The sequence below is a fragment of the Taudactylus pleione genome, unplaced genomic scaffold (assembly GCF_031769625.1).
Source record: "Taudactylus pleione unplaced genomic scaffold, aTauple2 ptg000117l, whole genome shotgun sequence".
Lineage (NCBI taxonomy): Eukaryota > Metazoa > Chordata > Amphibia > Anura > Myobatrachidae > Taudactylus > Taudactylus pleione.
This window is the reverse complement of record NW_028284519.1, coordinates 5,538,506-5,553,953: the sequence shown is the minus strand read 5'-3', so window position 1 is coordinate 5,553,953 and position 15,448 is coordinate 5,538,506. Positions and strand designations below refer to the sequence as shown.

Below are 15,448 nucleotides of genomic sequence, written 5' to 3'. Positions count from 1 at the left end.
ACCAATTTTTTACTTTCTGCTAGAATTTGTATCCCACGCATTTGTTAAGCTGCATCTGTTATCACTAGCTTTCCTCCATCGGTCTCTGGCTTGCCACGTAAAGGATATTTAATGATTCGGTGTGATTTAGTGAATAGTATTGTCTACAGTCTATGTAGATTAGAGTCAGTGTAGGAAATGGTATCATCAACCAGAATTTACAACAGTCCTTATCCATTATCTGGAAACAATATGGTCTGAAACTACCAACTTGTTAAGCAAATCACTTTTACTTTTGTGTACTGGGGACTTAAACCATTATTTCCAAACTGCATATAAAATGTGAACGCATTATTATTCTTCATAGTGACTCTTGAATGTTGATTGTAGTACTTTAAGTAAATTTGCCATTTTATTTATTGGCTGGCTATATTTAGTCACAGAAATCGTACTTACAACAGGAGCGGTTTCCTTCGGAGTCTGAACTTCTTCATCTTTCAGTAAACGAACAGGTACTGGTAATTCTTTTGGCAGGTCGTCCACCAAAGGTCCTGTAAAAATGGAATCTCTTGGTGGCAGATATGTGGACTTCCACTTCAGAGTGACCTTAATAATACCTCTTTCATTGCCCTTATAATCTGTGAGCTGAAATGTACCTTTAAGAAATATCCCCCAAAAAAGAAAAAAAAAACATAATTTTACTCATTAGTTTTTCCAAATATTCATGAGCTGTTAGTTATATCACACATATGTATGGGTGTCAAATATGCTCGTACAGCAAGCCTCAATACGCCATAAGGCACAGAACGCCCGGCGCGACTGTTGTAGTGTTTACATTTTTTCTTAAGAGACGCTGGGCTGCGACTTGAACTGCACAGGAATTAGTTTTAAACACATACAAAGTCGCATTTGAAGCACAACGGAACTTTAGGGAGAAAGAGCAGCAGCCGCTGCTGCATCGTAGCACTTCGTACATAGATGCAGACTCTTTTGCACACAGATGTACAAATGTCACACATCATCAGTGCAATCTAACAAAGTAGTTTGTCACTTCCATTTGTTTTATTTGTGTAAATAAGAGGCACATTTTGAGTCTCACGGGACTTGGCACGCCGAGAGGGACTGTTTGGCATGACTGCGGCAATGGTGTATAAGGACTCATCTGTGCAAGTCGTAGTCTATGTGTCATCAGTTGTTTTAGACACCAATCTGTCCCACAGTTCCTGCCATCTTTGGGAGGCCAGTCATAGTTAGTCCTGTGTTTATGGCCAGTGCTACCTGCCATGTCATTTTTCAGACTTAGGGCCGTATGCAATTAGCGGCGATAATATCGCAGTTGAAAATATGGTCCATAATCAGACTTGTGTAGAGAGGAGTGAAAAGCAATGGTTTAATCCACAATGATGTATGAGATTGTGAAGCAGTGGCTAGTCGTAAACAGAGGAATGTACATGAAGGGAATATTTAAATATCCTTTAAGAGGCTGTAAGCAAGTAACCATCCTTATAATACGGTATGCTAATACAGAAATTGCACTTATAAAGTGCAGATAAGACTAAATCTGTGCCCACTTATAGTAAATAATGTAATACTTTCCCACTTATAACTGAACAGAAGTAATACCTGATATGCATTTATCGTGAGCAAGAGGGATGAGAGGCATCCTGGCTTTTCCAATGTAAGCATCACTCATTTCCTCATCATCAAAAACATATAAAATTAGGGTCTCAGATTTTAGATATTGGTCCATGTCCGCATTCATTGGCACTGGGAAGCTTTTGCTGTCTTCAAATTGAGGATTATTGCTGTTTGTAACAATGGGAGTGTAGTGGTCAGCAAAGTGGAAAAACGTATAGGCCACATATGGGCTGGGTTGTGGTGAGCTGGTCCCGGACTGCAAGTTATTGCAACTATTGATGGTGATAAACAGTTCATTGAGCTTGTCTTCTGCTAGGCCAAAGTGATCAGATTTCCCAGCACCTGGTGTCTTAAGGAAAAGAAAACAATAACTTATTAGGACTACTTATAGTTATCTGTAACATGCTGGTATGCAGTTAATGATATGTATGATAAACATAATAATAAAAGTTATTAAAGATAGCATATAGTTTAGGAAAAATATAGCACAGGATCCAGTTGTCATAAAGGGTCTGATGTGATAAGATTATCAGTGGGCCAGAATTTTTGACCTGCATGATGGGTTTAGATCTGTTTATTTGCAGCACGCACATGATCAAAGGCATCCAAATGCGCAGGTTTTATGTGACCAGGTTAAGTAATGCTTTTATAAATACTTAAAATTGGCCAAATGTCACATCGGCAAATTTAGTCCTAGAACCTTTGGAGGGTTTCAGAAAAGCAAAATTGCTCTCAAGGAAACATTATTATTGCTTGCTAAGGAAATAGCGGTGGAGAGAATGCTTACCTTATAATTCTGTAAGGGATCCTTGAGGTTGGATGTAATATAACCCAAAGCCTTAGCTCGTTCTTTATAGAGTCGAACGGCTTGCTCCATGGGCACTTTTAGCTTTATCCAATACTCCACTGTGCCATAATTACTAATGTCGTTGTCAACCCCTAAAATAAACAAACAAAAAAATAAAAACAGTAGCATATCCAATCTTTCTATCACAGATCAGCTCTAGTAAGGAATCTCAGTGTTACTCACCAACCAGCATGGCACTAAGGTAGATACGCCCAGTCTTCTCCAAAATATCATGGAACTTCAGCTGACACACAGCAACAGTCTTGTAATCTGTGCCAATTGCCAGGTGAACCTCCAGCCGTACAGTGTTCTTTTGAACATACTGTAGGAAAAAGTCATTAACTCGCACCAAATACTGAGTGGTGAATTTGTAGGATGGTCGCAACCCTGGCACAACAGGTGTTGTTTGGAGTTCAAAGTCATAAAAGGCATAGGTGCAAAAGGTAGCTGGTTCCTGGTCTCCAAAGCTGCTGGTAGCTAAGGAAGAGAAGACCACTTTGGATATGTGGATCTCAAGGAGATTCTCACCCCTTTCTAAATGCATAGATTCATCAAATTCTTCCACGTCATCATCTGGTGTTATGTCTGGTGTGAATTTGTACTGTTTAGTGCCATATGCAATGTCCTTCAACTGGGCTGCAAAACAAGTGATAAGCACTGGAGGTCATTTGACAGGGTACATACAGTAAATGGAAACAAAAGAGAAAAAAAGAAACAGTACTGTGTGTTCACTTAAAAACTCAATAATCAATTGTTCATATTATTATTTAAAAAAACAACTGAAAGTCATATAATATTTACAAGAAAATATAATAAGTGCCACAAGAGACAAAGACAGTGTAGTTACCTGTAATATAAATAACTAGTAGTTTTGGCCTCCTGGTTAGTACAGGTCAATATACCATTAGGTGTCAGATCTGCTTAATGTTTCTATGGGAGTAAAGCAACAACAAAAAAAAAGGGGGGGGGGTCCCCTTAAAGCAATCATTTCTACCTTCTAGTTTGCGTATGCGAGCAGCTCTGACATCAAGTAGATGGGCGTACTGCTCCAACTTTATTTCGTAATCTCGGCGTATTCCATCCATCCTCTGCGTTACTGCTTCCACTTCAACCTAACGATAAAGGAGATCTCATCATCATCATTTATTTGCTAGGCGCCATGAACATCTGCAGCGCCGGACAATTACACTGAAGAGTTGTCCACTTTCAATAACCCCTTCGGTATTTAATAAAACAAATTAAGAGGATTGCATGAATCAGCCCCTGGCTTAAGGTAAAGACGGGCACCCAATATTTGCTTTCGTTTGGAATGTACTGTAGGTAAAAAAATTTGGAAAATCATTTCTAAAGGGCCTTTTTGGATTTTAATTCACAAATTGTTTACACAGTTGAACAATGGAAGAGCTTAAAATCGTATTTACAAGTGCAGATCACAATGTGAATTTTTTAATAGAGATTGTATGGGTTTAATGACCTGGTAATCCTTGTTGATTTTATGCTGCACTATCAGCATGTTCCTGGTCTTCTCCAGCTCATGCACAGTTTCTGCATGGCTCGCCTGTAAATCTCTTAATGACTTCTCAAGGTCTTTACCCATGTCATCCTCCACCTTCTCCAAAAACGTAAGCTCCCCATTCTTCTGTTGCTTGCGTGCCTACAGCAGAAAACATGGTTTCTTTGTCAATAGTACAATGTTACCTCTTGCACACTGTTTAATGAGCTTATTTAATCAAACACCCTTAACGAATTTGTGATATCCTGACAATTTACGACAATGTTCATGGAAGGGTTAAAGAACCCCCGGAGAGTTGACTTTGGGGTCTGGAAAATGTAGCACTTAATAATTCACGAAGTAGAAAAGACGTTGATGATTAACAAAGCCATTTTTAATGCCAACTAATTATAACTTTATTATGAGTATATTCTGGACTGCGCTGTTGGCTTAGTCTGTTTGTAATTGTTTTAGTGCCAGAATTAAGTCTGAGCCACATGTTTCATAAGGCTTTTGCAAGCCACAACCAATTATATAGACAAACTGCACATGCCGATTACAGGGAGTTCCATGGCTGATGAGCAAATCTCAGCGGGAGACACAAAACCTGCATACCACAGTCTTCACATAGATAGGGAACAGATACTGCATTTGTAAGCCACAAGCTGCAGCCTTTGTGAGGTCTTCCCTTATATGATATGGGAGTGGTTCATAGGGACAACAACACCTAGTAATGAAAATAGACCAAGTACTGTGTCCTCAAACGCAGCATCAGCAAAGATATATGTATTGGTTGCACCGATTCCATAATATATCAACTTTATTTTCAGACAATTAACAGAGATAAGTATATGCATTGAATTTATGTAAGAGACATATGCATTAAGTATGGGGCTTGTTCAACTCATACAATGCTGTTTACTGGAACATGCCATTTACCTATGAATTTACAATACAAAGTCCAATCTGCATGTAGTTATCTAGATGTGCTTTAAGCACAGCTTGTCCAATAGGATAGAAGACATAATACTTTTATTATACATTACTCCAATGGTCAGGAACTGAATTACGAACCTACAAGCATAACTGTAGACTTTCAAGAAATAGTTAGAAGGTGAAACTGAGACGTACAGATGTGTCCTCACTTGTCTCTACTGCAGTCGCACCAATCAGCCCCTCTTGATGCGCCTGGTCCCGCGAGACATTACTAGTGCCAGACGTATTTTTGGTCGAAAATGCGCCTAAGTTGCAATGCGATGCGACTAGGACGCACCAGGAGACTGTGCTGATTAATCTGATATGTTACACTTGTATATATTTGTGTGCGACTGAGTCTCTCAATCAGCATGTGAAGCGCAAAGATGCAGCGGCCACAGCATTTTTCCACACCAAGTTCCGTTTTTAGTTTCAGTCGCACACAGATATACAAGTGTCACATTTTAAATTAATAATCAAAGTCTCCTGGTGTGTCCGAGGCGCTTCACATCGCAACCTAAATGCATTCTCGGACAAATAAAAATTCCAAGACGCTAGCAGAATTGCACGGGACCTGGCTCACTCGCGCCAGGCATATTGCGCTGCATAGCGTATTGAAACTAGATGAGAAAGCACATGTGTAGTTGTACATTTCTCTTAGCAAAGTAGAGTAAAAGTGCATAAACACGGGATGATTTCTATGAACGATATCGTTCAACGATATATCGTTCAGTGTGTATGCAGTGAGCAGCCAAAGATGCGCGCTCCCGCTGGGCGATAACGATATCTATGATTGTCCGTGCACGCAGGCCAATCTGAAGATATCGTCAAGAATTGCCTGTTCAGAGATGTGACAGGATAACTTCACTGAAAGATATCTTTAAAATATATATTGTTTGTCCTGCACTACAGAAAGTTCATGGAAAATCTTTTACCAATGACGTTCATACAGCACATCGTCTCGTGTGTGTGCACCTTAGGAATATTAAATTAAAAAATATTAGTTCTAAAAATAAAATAAGACATAAGTATTGTTAATAGCACTGGTGATTATTTAGAGAGTACACTAAGGCAGAACTGACCAACATACAGTATGTAGATAACTGAAATGATTTAATAAATTGGGCAGGATATATGCTATGATAGGTGTTGTAGTGGTTGTGGGCCTATAGTTGCCTGCTAAAAAATTTGGTCCAGCCATTTGCCCGAGCCTGAAAAGGGAGACTTGTCAGTGGGGATCTCTGTCTCTTCCTCTTAGAAGAGCTCCACATGGATATGATCCATCTCCTATGCTCCTGTTTCACACTAACAGACACAGCTGAGCTAGTCCGTAAGCCCAGCATTGCCTCCTTGTTTACAGCTCTGTGAAGCTGGGGGGCTGGAATTGAGCTGGGATATTAGGACTGTCCCAGAAAGGGACAATGTGCCTAAATTAATAAGATTTCTACTCAAAGTGGAATGTCCTGCATTAGCAAGAATCACCTTCAGGTAGGAGCTAGTGGTCCCCGCCCACTGTGTGGCTTAAAGGGAACTGGAGGCACAGCGTGGCATAATGTGTACTGGCAGCACTGCAATGTGGCAAACTGTGAAATGGAGGGAATTTAATGTGGTATATTATGAACTGGTGGCACTGTGTGGTATAATGTGAACTAGGGTACTTTTATGGGGCAGAAAATGAACTAGGGCACAACATATGTATGGTGCATACAATGAACTAGGGCAATATTAGGGGGTATAAAATGAACAGCCACTGTGTCTCTCTAGGAGCATTGGGGAGCAGCCCCTACAGAATGTAGCTATGGTGCACACAAAGTTCTGGCTACACCCCTGTTATAGCGTAAGACTGATTTATTCTGCAGCTTTGCTGCTGGCTGGCACTTTCACAGTGGGTGGCTACACTTTTCTCAATATATATCATTAGAGCATACATGAATCTATAGTGAGAGCATTTTCAGCATTCAATATATTCAGAGTTACATTTTGTTTGGTGGGACTGTGACCTAAACTTGAGGACATATCACTGAGCAACGGATTTATTATCCATTTACCTTACATCCAGGTTTCATTCTTACCAAACAAGCACCAGAAGCGGATCAGCCCTGGTTCATGAATCTTGATACTGTTGTTGGCTATTCTATTAATTGTAAGGATATTGTGAACTGCTCATTTGTTTTCATGTTTTATATGACAACTGGAATGCCGATTACTATGTGACGCTTGTCCTACATGTTTTTATGCTGTATTTGATTGATAATGCAACCATAAGTCATTTATTGCATGCATGCATCATTTCTTATTAAAAATCGTTTTTTGTTAACTGTGACATATTAGCTGAAAGCTTTACTTATTACAGAGCTTGTGAATTACGATCTTCTCAGACACTTTGGCCAATTGCAGAGAATGTGTAATTAATGTCAGCAAAGACACTCATAATGGACGAAGCCACAAGTATTAATATATAAAAATATACATGGACATACAGCACACTGGAAGAAAAACACAATTGAATTTCTTGAAAGTCCCAATGAGAGTGGGGTGGAATTGTAAACCTGGAAGCAGGCCTTGCTGCTAATTTACTTTTGATGTAAGAATAAAAAATGTAAGCCATCTAAGTGTATGCTTGCAGAATGTGAAGGTTTTTTTTTTCATAACTGTCTTTACATATGTCGCTTGTGTAAACCTGACAGGTCAATTTAAGACACAGGTAGAAGAGGGGGACCTACCTTTATAAGCATCAGAGCTTCGCTGAGTTCAGTCATATCCACATCACTCTCCTGAAGTGGAAACATAGAGAAAGATGATCAAATGAGCAGAAGTAAATCCCATTTCCATCTAAGCTACAAAATAGGCCCTTACATTGCATAGACGTGCACTGAGTGGCTCTAAATAATAAAACAAATAGATATCATCATTTGAATTGCCAGTACCTGATTAATATTAACATTTTAATGCAACATATTTTTCTGTTTCCTATTTTCGTCCTGGATTTTCAGCATTTACTTTGTGTTGTTTTCACATGTACGGTGAGCAAACAGGTGTACATTATTTGTCATTATGTAAGTTTGCAGAGTTATGAAAAGGAGACTCTGGGCCTGATTCAGATTTGGGAAGAGTTAAGGCCCTCATACATCTGCGACGGATTGCCGCGATCCTGCGTTTCTGCGATGCCGGGTCGGAGGATCAGTGAAATCCAACATGTTGAATTTCACAGATTTGCAGATTATGATCAAAATATGACCATGATTTGTAAATCTGTGAAATTTAACATGTATAATTTCACCGATCCTCCGACGGATCACGGAATTCGATGGACGCCGGCAGGCATTTCCAACCGACGGGTCGGTGTTTCCGATCCCATCACAGGATCGTCAGACCTGACGGTAGATATATGGGGATGTGTAGATGTACAGAGCAACTAACTGTGCACTACGTGTTGCATTGCAAAGGTTGAAAATATATACCTTTTTTGCATGCAGGGTAAATACTGGCTGCTTTTGCATGTAGCTCACAAATGCTGGACAGCTATATTTTTACACTGCAATTTAGATTTCAGTTTCAACACCTCCCTCCCAAATCTAAATCTCTCTGCACATTTTACATCTGCCTCACCTGCAGTGCAACATGGTTTTACTTGCTCTTTCTTACTCTATTCCCAAATCTGAATCATGCCCTTTGTTAGGAAGGGTTTCCAAAACTGTGGAATTTTTTGGCTTTACATTGTTAACTATGCCATTGTTAAACAAGTTTAGTTTTGCCAAGCGGAGGGTTTCAATCAGAATATTACAGCAGGTAAAACAGGCAATGAAACACACTCATGAGCCCAGGACTCCAGAGACAGGCTCAAGAACTCTTAAGCAGAGTACACATTAGACGACCTGTGTACCCAGCCGACTGCAGATGCGACTGACGACATATTGTATGGTCCGTACACACCACACGATTTGGTGAACGACTGCACGATATGTTGTTCAACCACTGTATCCAAATGCGTGGCATAGTCAGTCACATCTTAAGATTGAGCAGCATGTAGGGCTGACCTGAAGATGCGACGGAGGACGCTGCGGGAGCACGCATAGTGCATATGATTTGTTGTTCCGATCCTTCAAAATATCGTCTAATGTGTACCCAGCTTTAGTGCCTGAACCCTACATTCACATCTGCAAAATACTCAATAAAATTGCTGAGCAGCATAAACGGGTTCCGGTTCTTGTATCTGGGGTAAACCCTGGCAAAGATGACATGGGCGTCAACATCATGCATAAGCAAGAGCTACTGTCAACAGCAGCTAAATTAGCTCCTTGTAACTAGAGCTGAAATGCAGACTCCAATGTAACCAAACCTGACCTTTTGGAAATGCATAATAAATGTATATGCAAAAAATAAAGTCCGCGAACAATTGAACTACACATATGTGGGCCGTACTTGCAGGCAGGGGTAAGATTTTGGCAATGTAGCCTCGATATTTAAAATCAACCTGGCTACATCGCAGAAATCTTGCTGCGGTCCTCAAACATTTGGCTATTACATGTGGACCGTGGGTGAATACTTTTTCAATTATTTTCTAGAATTACAGTAACTGTGCAAATCTAATTAAAGGTTGAATAATGGAAAAGTGTACTTTTACCATGTCAGCTATGTTTTCCTAAATAAGCCTAAATAAATGGATACTGTAGCCTTCAGGTATCTCAGGATGGCCGATGATTTCACGCAGCTGAAGTCAGTGAAGCTGCGAACAAGGATTTCAGAAAAATGGAGCCCAACACGCCCTCGTATTCTGGGACATAGAAACATAGAATTTGATGGCAGATAAGAACCACTTGGCCCATCTTCTCTTTCCTTTTATTAACCTTTTGGTAACCTCAACCTTATTTGATCCTTAGTTCTTTGTAAGGATATTCTGCCTGACATCGCTCCCGCTATGCCTCCAAATCGCTGCAACCTATACAAACCATCCGGTTTGCGCACAGCTCTGAATCAGCCCCTATATGTCCTACGTATGGATGAAAACCTACATGGATTCTCAAGACTCTAATCACATCCAAGCGATAAAGAGATTCCTCATTTCCAGAGGATAGATCTTGTTCCAAAATAAAAGCTTGAACAAAGGCTTGGTGTGCAGGAAAGCTCTTGTGATAAACCAGATAAGGTGACCGCAAGATTGGGCAGCCAATTCAGACACTTCTCTAGCTGAGGAAATAGTCGTCTTTCCAACTGGCTACACCAAAATTATTTGTGTAGAGGTTGCTGAAACATATCTTTCCAACCACCAGAATATTGTGGCCGTTTTCTTCATCACCAAAGGGCTCCTGGTGGATTATAACAGCACTAACCATGGCATTCTCCAATTGAATATGAATAGGTTTGCCCTTTGAGGGACCTGCAGCAGGGCAATTAGAATTGCTCTGAGCTTGAGAATGTTTATGGGTAGTTTTGTCTCCTTTGTAGTCAGAAGTTGAGCATGCTAACCATCCCTTGCAGGTGGGCATCTATGGTCACAGTAATTGCTCTAAGTAAATCCAGGGAATGCAATCTTTTCTCTTTGCTATGCAGTGTCTTTGAGCAAAAAGATATTTTGGTTAATATGAAATGTAGATACCAGCCTTGGTAGGAAAGTTGGATTGGTTCTTAGAACAACTTCATCCTCTTAGAGACTTTCGAAAAGTCCTTGCACCATGGTATACATAAAACTCATCTGGCTGAAGTAATTGCTATGGAATTTTCTGAATTCGTTCAGACAGAGCATCTAGAACTGGATTTAGGTTCCATGGGGCCACAGATGTCCTAACAGAGAGGAGGAAGCTCCTCTTCACCACCTAGAAAAAACAACTGATTAATTTTTTCTGAAGCCAATTTAGTTTGTTAGTAAACACTTAATGCTTTTACTTGTACCTTGAGTTTGAATACACCTATTTCCTTACTGAGTCCATCCTGTACAATATTGAATGATATTTGGAATAGCACTGTAGATTTATCTGGATTTGTTTTAGCTTGGTAATACAGAAAAAAAGGTCTTGTCTGGTCACTATTAACGATGCCATAGATCTTGCTGAAGAAGCAATGCTATCTAAGGAAGCTTCACATGGAAACATATATTTTTTTCTGTATAATTATCACACTGTGTAACAGATATTCCATGTTTACCTTGTCCATATGTTGTGCAATCTTAAAGGCATAGCCAATATGGTAATGGTGAAACCTGATTTCAAGGTGGCTCCTGAGGAAATATGAAGTTGTTGTGAAAGCACTGTCCACCTTCCTATCCATGGGGTCTCTGAGTGGACCCACATCTTCTAGTCGTGTAGTAGATTTAGCAGACATACTAGCTATAGATGCATCCGCTTTAATAACCCTGCGCCACTTCATCATAATATTTAGTATTAGACTGGTGTTTCCTCACTTGAACCCATTCCTCAAGAATTAAATCCTCTACCATCTCATGTGCAGGGTAAGACTGTATTGTTGCAGGTCCACAAAAAGAGATCTTGGTGCGGATATGAATGTTATTAATTCAGTCATTCCTATAGACATATATGTTTTCAGGGAAGATTGCACTTTATCCAGGTTACATTCTCTAATTGTTTCTTCATTTCCACCAGATTCAGCACTGGAGGAGACTTGCACTATTCCTGAGGAATCCCTTTCTGAATGTTTAACACTATCTTCTACAACTATCCTTGCAAGAGACTTTGTTCTTTTAAGGGGATGCAGTCATAATACCGACCGCGGGCATTCCGGTGCTCAGAATGCCCGCACCGGAATCCCGACACCTGTCAGAATCCCAGTGCTGGCATCCCGAAGGAAAGTAGTGGAGTTAGGGGGAGGGTTAGATCAGGTTTAGGCACTAGGGGAAGAGGTTAGGTTTAGGGAGAGGGTTAGGATACCGACCGACAAATGTCGGTATCCTAGTCCTGCGAAATGTCGGCATAGGCATTCTGACCGTCGGGACCCCGAGCACCAGCATCCCGAACCCAAACAATTTTAACCCCATGTCTAACAAAGAAATCTTGTTGTTTAGTAACAAAACTTTCTTTCTGCCAAGCAATCAATTATTTTAGATTTCATTCCTGATTTGCATGCGTTACAAAACACTTCTTTATTTTGTGCAACAAAAATGTTTAAATTAATCACAGGTTGCACAGATTTGATTCAATTTGTGACTGATTTTCCTTCTTTTTGACCATAGGTTCTGCAAGGGTACTGAAGAAAAATATTAATCATTAACTAATCTTTCTGGAAATAGCATATGAACACAGACACAGCAGAACTGTACTGCAGCAGTTACACGCGCTGTGTGGACTACGGAGCTACTACAAAACACCAGGCATTAATGGCAAGAGAGACCAAGGCACTCGTGGATAACGGGGGTCGGTGTCACTACTGCAATCCTGCAAGAGGGTTCTAAACTCAGCCGGACCACCATAGGCGTGCACAACACATTACATTAGGGTGTACACCACCAGAAAAGCATTTCTAGCTCAGCTTTTGGGGGGTGTCTAAAACCAGTCAGGGTGACAGTCTAGCATTACCTTAAAGTCATCAATCCGCACACCCGCACCCCCCATCTTCAGAAAGTACAATACAACATTAAAAATGATTCAATACATTTTTAAAAGGGTGACAGGGCTATAAAAAACATACATTTTGACATATATTAAACAATTTTATATATATATATATATCAAATATATACTATATATATTTAATATGTTTACTATATGTTAAAATATGTATGTATTTTATAATCATACCACCCTCCTAAAAATGTATTGTATTATATTTACTTATATATTCCCCCTGCCTGGCACCCTCCCCCTCCCCCCCTTTCCCCTGCAGGCTGCCGCTTTTCCAAGTAAGCGCCAGTGCGCCACTGATTAAATAATACTCCTCATTGCCTGGCACGGGGAAGAGAGCTGGCTGGCAGGCGCTGGCAGCATGACGTCATCGCATCACATCAAGCACACACATAGGTTAAAGAAGACACTGGCAGGCAGAGCAACTGTCTGGATCAAGTGCCGTTGGGGGGACATTAACTGGCGGCGATCACTGCAGGCGTGTGTGTGGGAGAGTTTGCCTGTGCACACCAGGCACCACCCGTCTGCACGCCTATGCGGACGACTGTGGTGCACACAGGCGCAGAAACATTATACACGCAACTGAGGCACAATCAGTGAAAGATCATCCCATGGGACTGTGAGGGGCTCTCCCGTGAACAGTGGAGATGCAGCGGGAAGGAGGGACACAGATCCCACCCGCTGATATACAGGATGGAGGAACACATAACCATAGGTCCCACACATATGAGAGGAGACTGCATATCGGGAGGAATCCTTACGCAAGGGACAGACGCAGACACCACCCCACTGGACCATCAGGGCCCGGGTAACATCGTGGACTGGTAAGCCTAAGTGTGGGACGCTGCCAGCTACTTGTCACATCTGCACCACATTGTACCAACAATTACTAACATTACATACTGCTGTACTCTGGTCAACCAGCCCATCCTCGACTCTGCAGTATTAGAATGGTGCATCGCCGGGACCGTAGGGAAAGGTAAGCCTCTACTTAATTTCACTCTATTTTGAACTATGGTTGCCGCCATCTTGGATACATGACCCACTCTGCCAACCAGATTCAAGCAAATGCAGTCACATGTTCGGCCCAGCCTATCAACACTTACTGCACCCTATTGAAACCAGGAACTGCTGATCACACATTGCCAGTACAACTTTTCTCCCTAGATATAAGTACCTTTCCTCCTGGTTCTGTTTTGTTATTCTGCATTATGTTTCAGTTACCAGCTCCAGTAATTGTGTAACAGCATTCTGCACCTGTTCCAGCTACCTGCTCAATATTTTTTCCAGCACTCAGTCTTGATACATTCCTGCTGCCTGCTTCTATTGTGCTACAGCAACCAGTTCCAGTATCTCTAGCAGTCTGCCTCAATTGTGCTTCCGGCACCTCATTCTCAAGTTTCTGCAGCTTACTTCTGTTGTGCTATTGCATCCAGTTCCAGTATTTGAAAGAGCGTTTTCCAGTTCTGCTACCAACACCCGGCTCCAGTCTGTTGTAGATTAACCAATATACTACCACCAAGGGTTATCTTGATAACCTGCATCTAGTCTCAGTGCATGTCCCATATCATCCTGCAACATCAGTATCTGCTACCGCCTGTGGACTGCATGAGGACTTGTGTAGTCAGGGCTTTCAGCTTTGTTTACATTCCTGCACATACAGCTAGCCCTAGGGGTCCCCAACCGTATCAACAAAACCCTAGTGTCGTGACAGCATCATTGCTTCCACTTCTGGTCAGACTTCGCCGAACAGTAGATGGGTGTACCTGGGTCCCACTGGTTTCTGCCAGTTCTAAACTGATGGCACTGCTGGACATCTTCTGGTTTCCAGGGGAAGTAAGCATGATGTGATTTCATCTGATGCACTAAGTTATCTTGGTCGACCACTGTGTCTACAGTCCTCAACGTTGCCCGTTTCTTTGTGCTTCTTCAAAAGAGCTTGAACAGCACATCTTAAAACCCCAGTCTGCTTTGAAATCTTTGCCTGGGAGAGACCTTGCTGATGCAGTATAACTACCTTGTGTCTTGCTGCTGTGCTCAGTCTTACCATGGTGTAAGACCTGTGACATGAAACAGTCTTCCACAACTTCACCTTTGTAGCAGAGTTTGGCTGTTCCTCGCCCAGTTTTAAGCCGTCTACACAGCTGTTTCTGTTTCAGTTAATGACTGTGTTTCAACCTACATATGAAAATGATGATCATTATCACCTGTTTGCAGGGACGTACAGTCAGGGTAGACAGGGGAGGCAGAGCCTCCCCTGTCAAACTCCTGAGATTTGATATAAAAATTATTAGAATAATACAAAGAAGATATTTATAACTTATAAATATCTTCTTTGTTTATTGCAATCATTTTTATAGTTAACACTCACCGCCTGGGACTGCTGGGAGACGAGAGATGAGGCAGCAACAGCTCAGCCTTGCTTCGTTATAGTCAGACACTGCTTGCAGAGCTGGGGACGGGGCCACCCCAATGGCAGTAAGCTGCGCAGAAAGAAAGCTAATAGAGGCATGCCTCTGAGTATGGGGGATGTGCCTTGAGCACGGATGGACACCTAGGATGTGTCATGTGACCAGGAAGTGCACTGCAGTGTTTAGAGATCAGAGCTCACTTAGCAGCAGCAAGACACACTGATGCAGGTAGGAGAATCAATGGATACTGAAGCTTAGTGTAGTGGAGGGAGAGTTACAGTGAGTAGGGGGGTGAGACAGGCTCGAATCTCCATGTGTGCCTCCCAGCCATTAACCTCACCGCACGTCACTGCCTGTTTGATATGATTGGTTAATCATACACCTGACTATGGCCCTCATTCAGAGCCGTACGCTCTGAGCAGAGCGCACGCTCTGAATGAGGGCTGCCCTCCATAATTATGGAGCGTCCTCCTGGACGCTCGTATAGCTGTGGGTCACCACCCACAGCCTATACGAGCGTGCAGTTTGATGGCCG

At 41.6% G+C, this 15,448-nt stretch overlaps 1 protein-coding gene across 1 annotated transcript in view; it reads right to left on the bottom strand.

Moving 5' to 3' along the window:
- Positions 1-15,448, bottom strand: part of RPGRIP1L (RPGRIP1 like) — a 151,216-nt gene that overhangs the window by 46,309 nt on the left and 89,459 nt on the right. The window contains exons 12-18 of the mRNA XM_088471852.1: positions 7,655-7,705; positions 3,939-4,118; positions 3,459-3,576; positions 2,648-3,100; positions 2,405-2,556; positions 1,603-1,966; positions 436-635 (exon numbers count right to left, since the gene is read on the bottom strand). Coding sequence (XP_088327978.1) covers positions 436-635; positions 1,603-1,966; positions 2,405-2,556; positions 2,648-3,100; positions 3,459-3,576; positions 3,939-4,118; positions 7,655-7,705 — 1,518 coding nt within the window. The remainder of the gene's footprint in view (positions 1-435; positions 636-1,602; positions 1,967-2,404; positions 2,557-2,647; positions 3,101-3,458; positions 3,577-3,938; positions 4,119-7,654; positions 7,706-15,448) is intronic.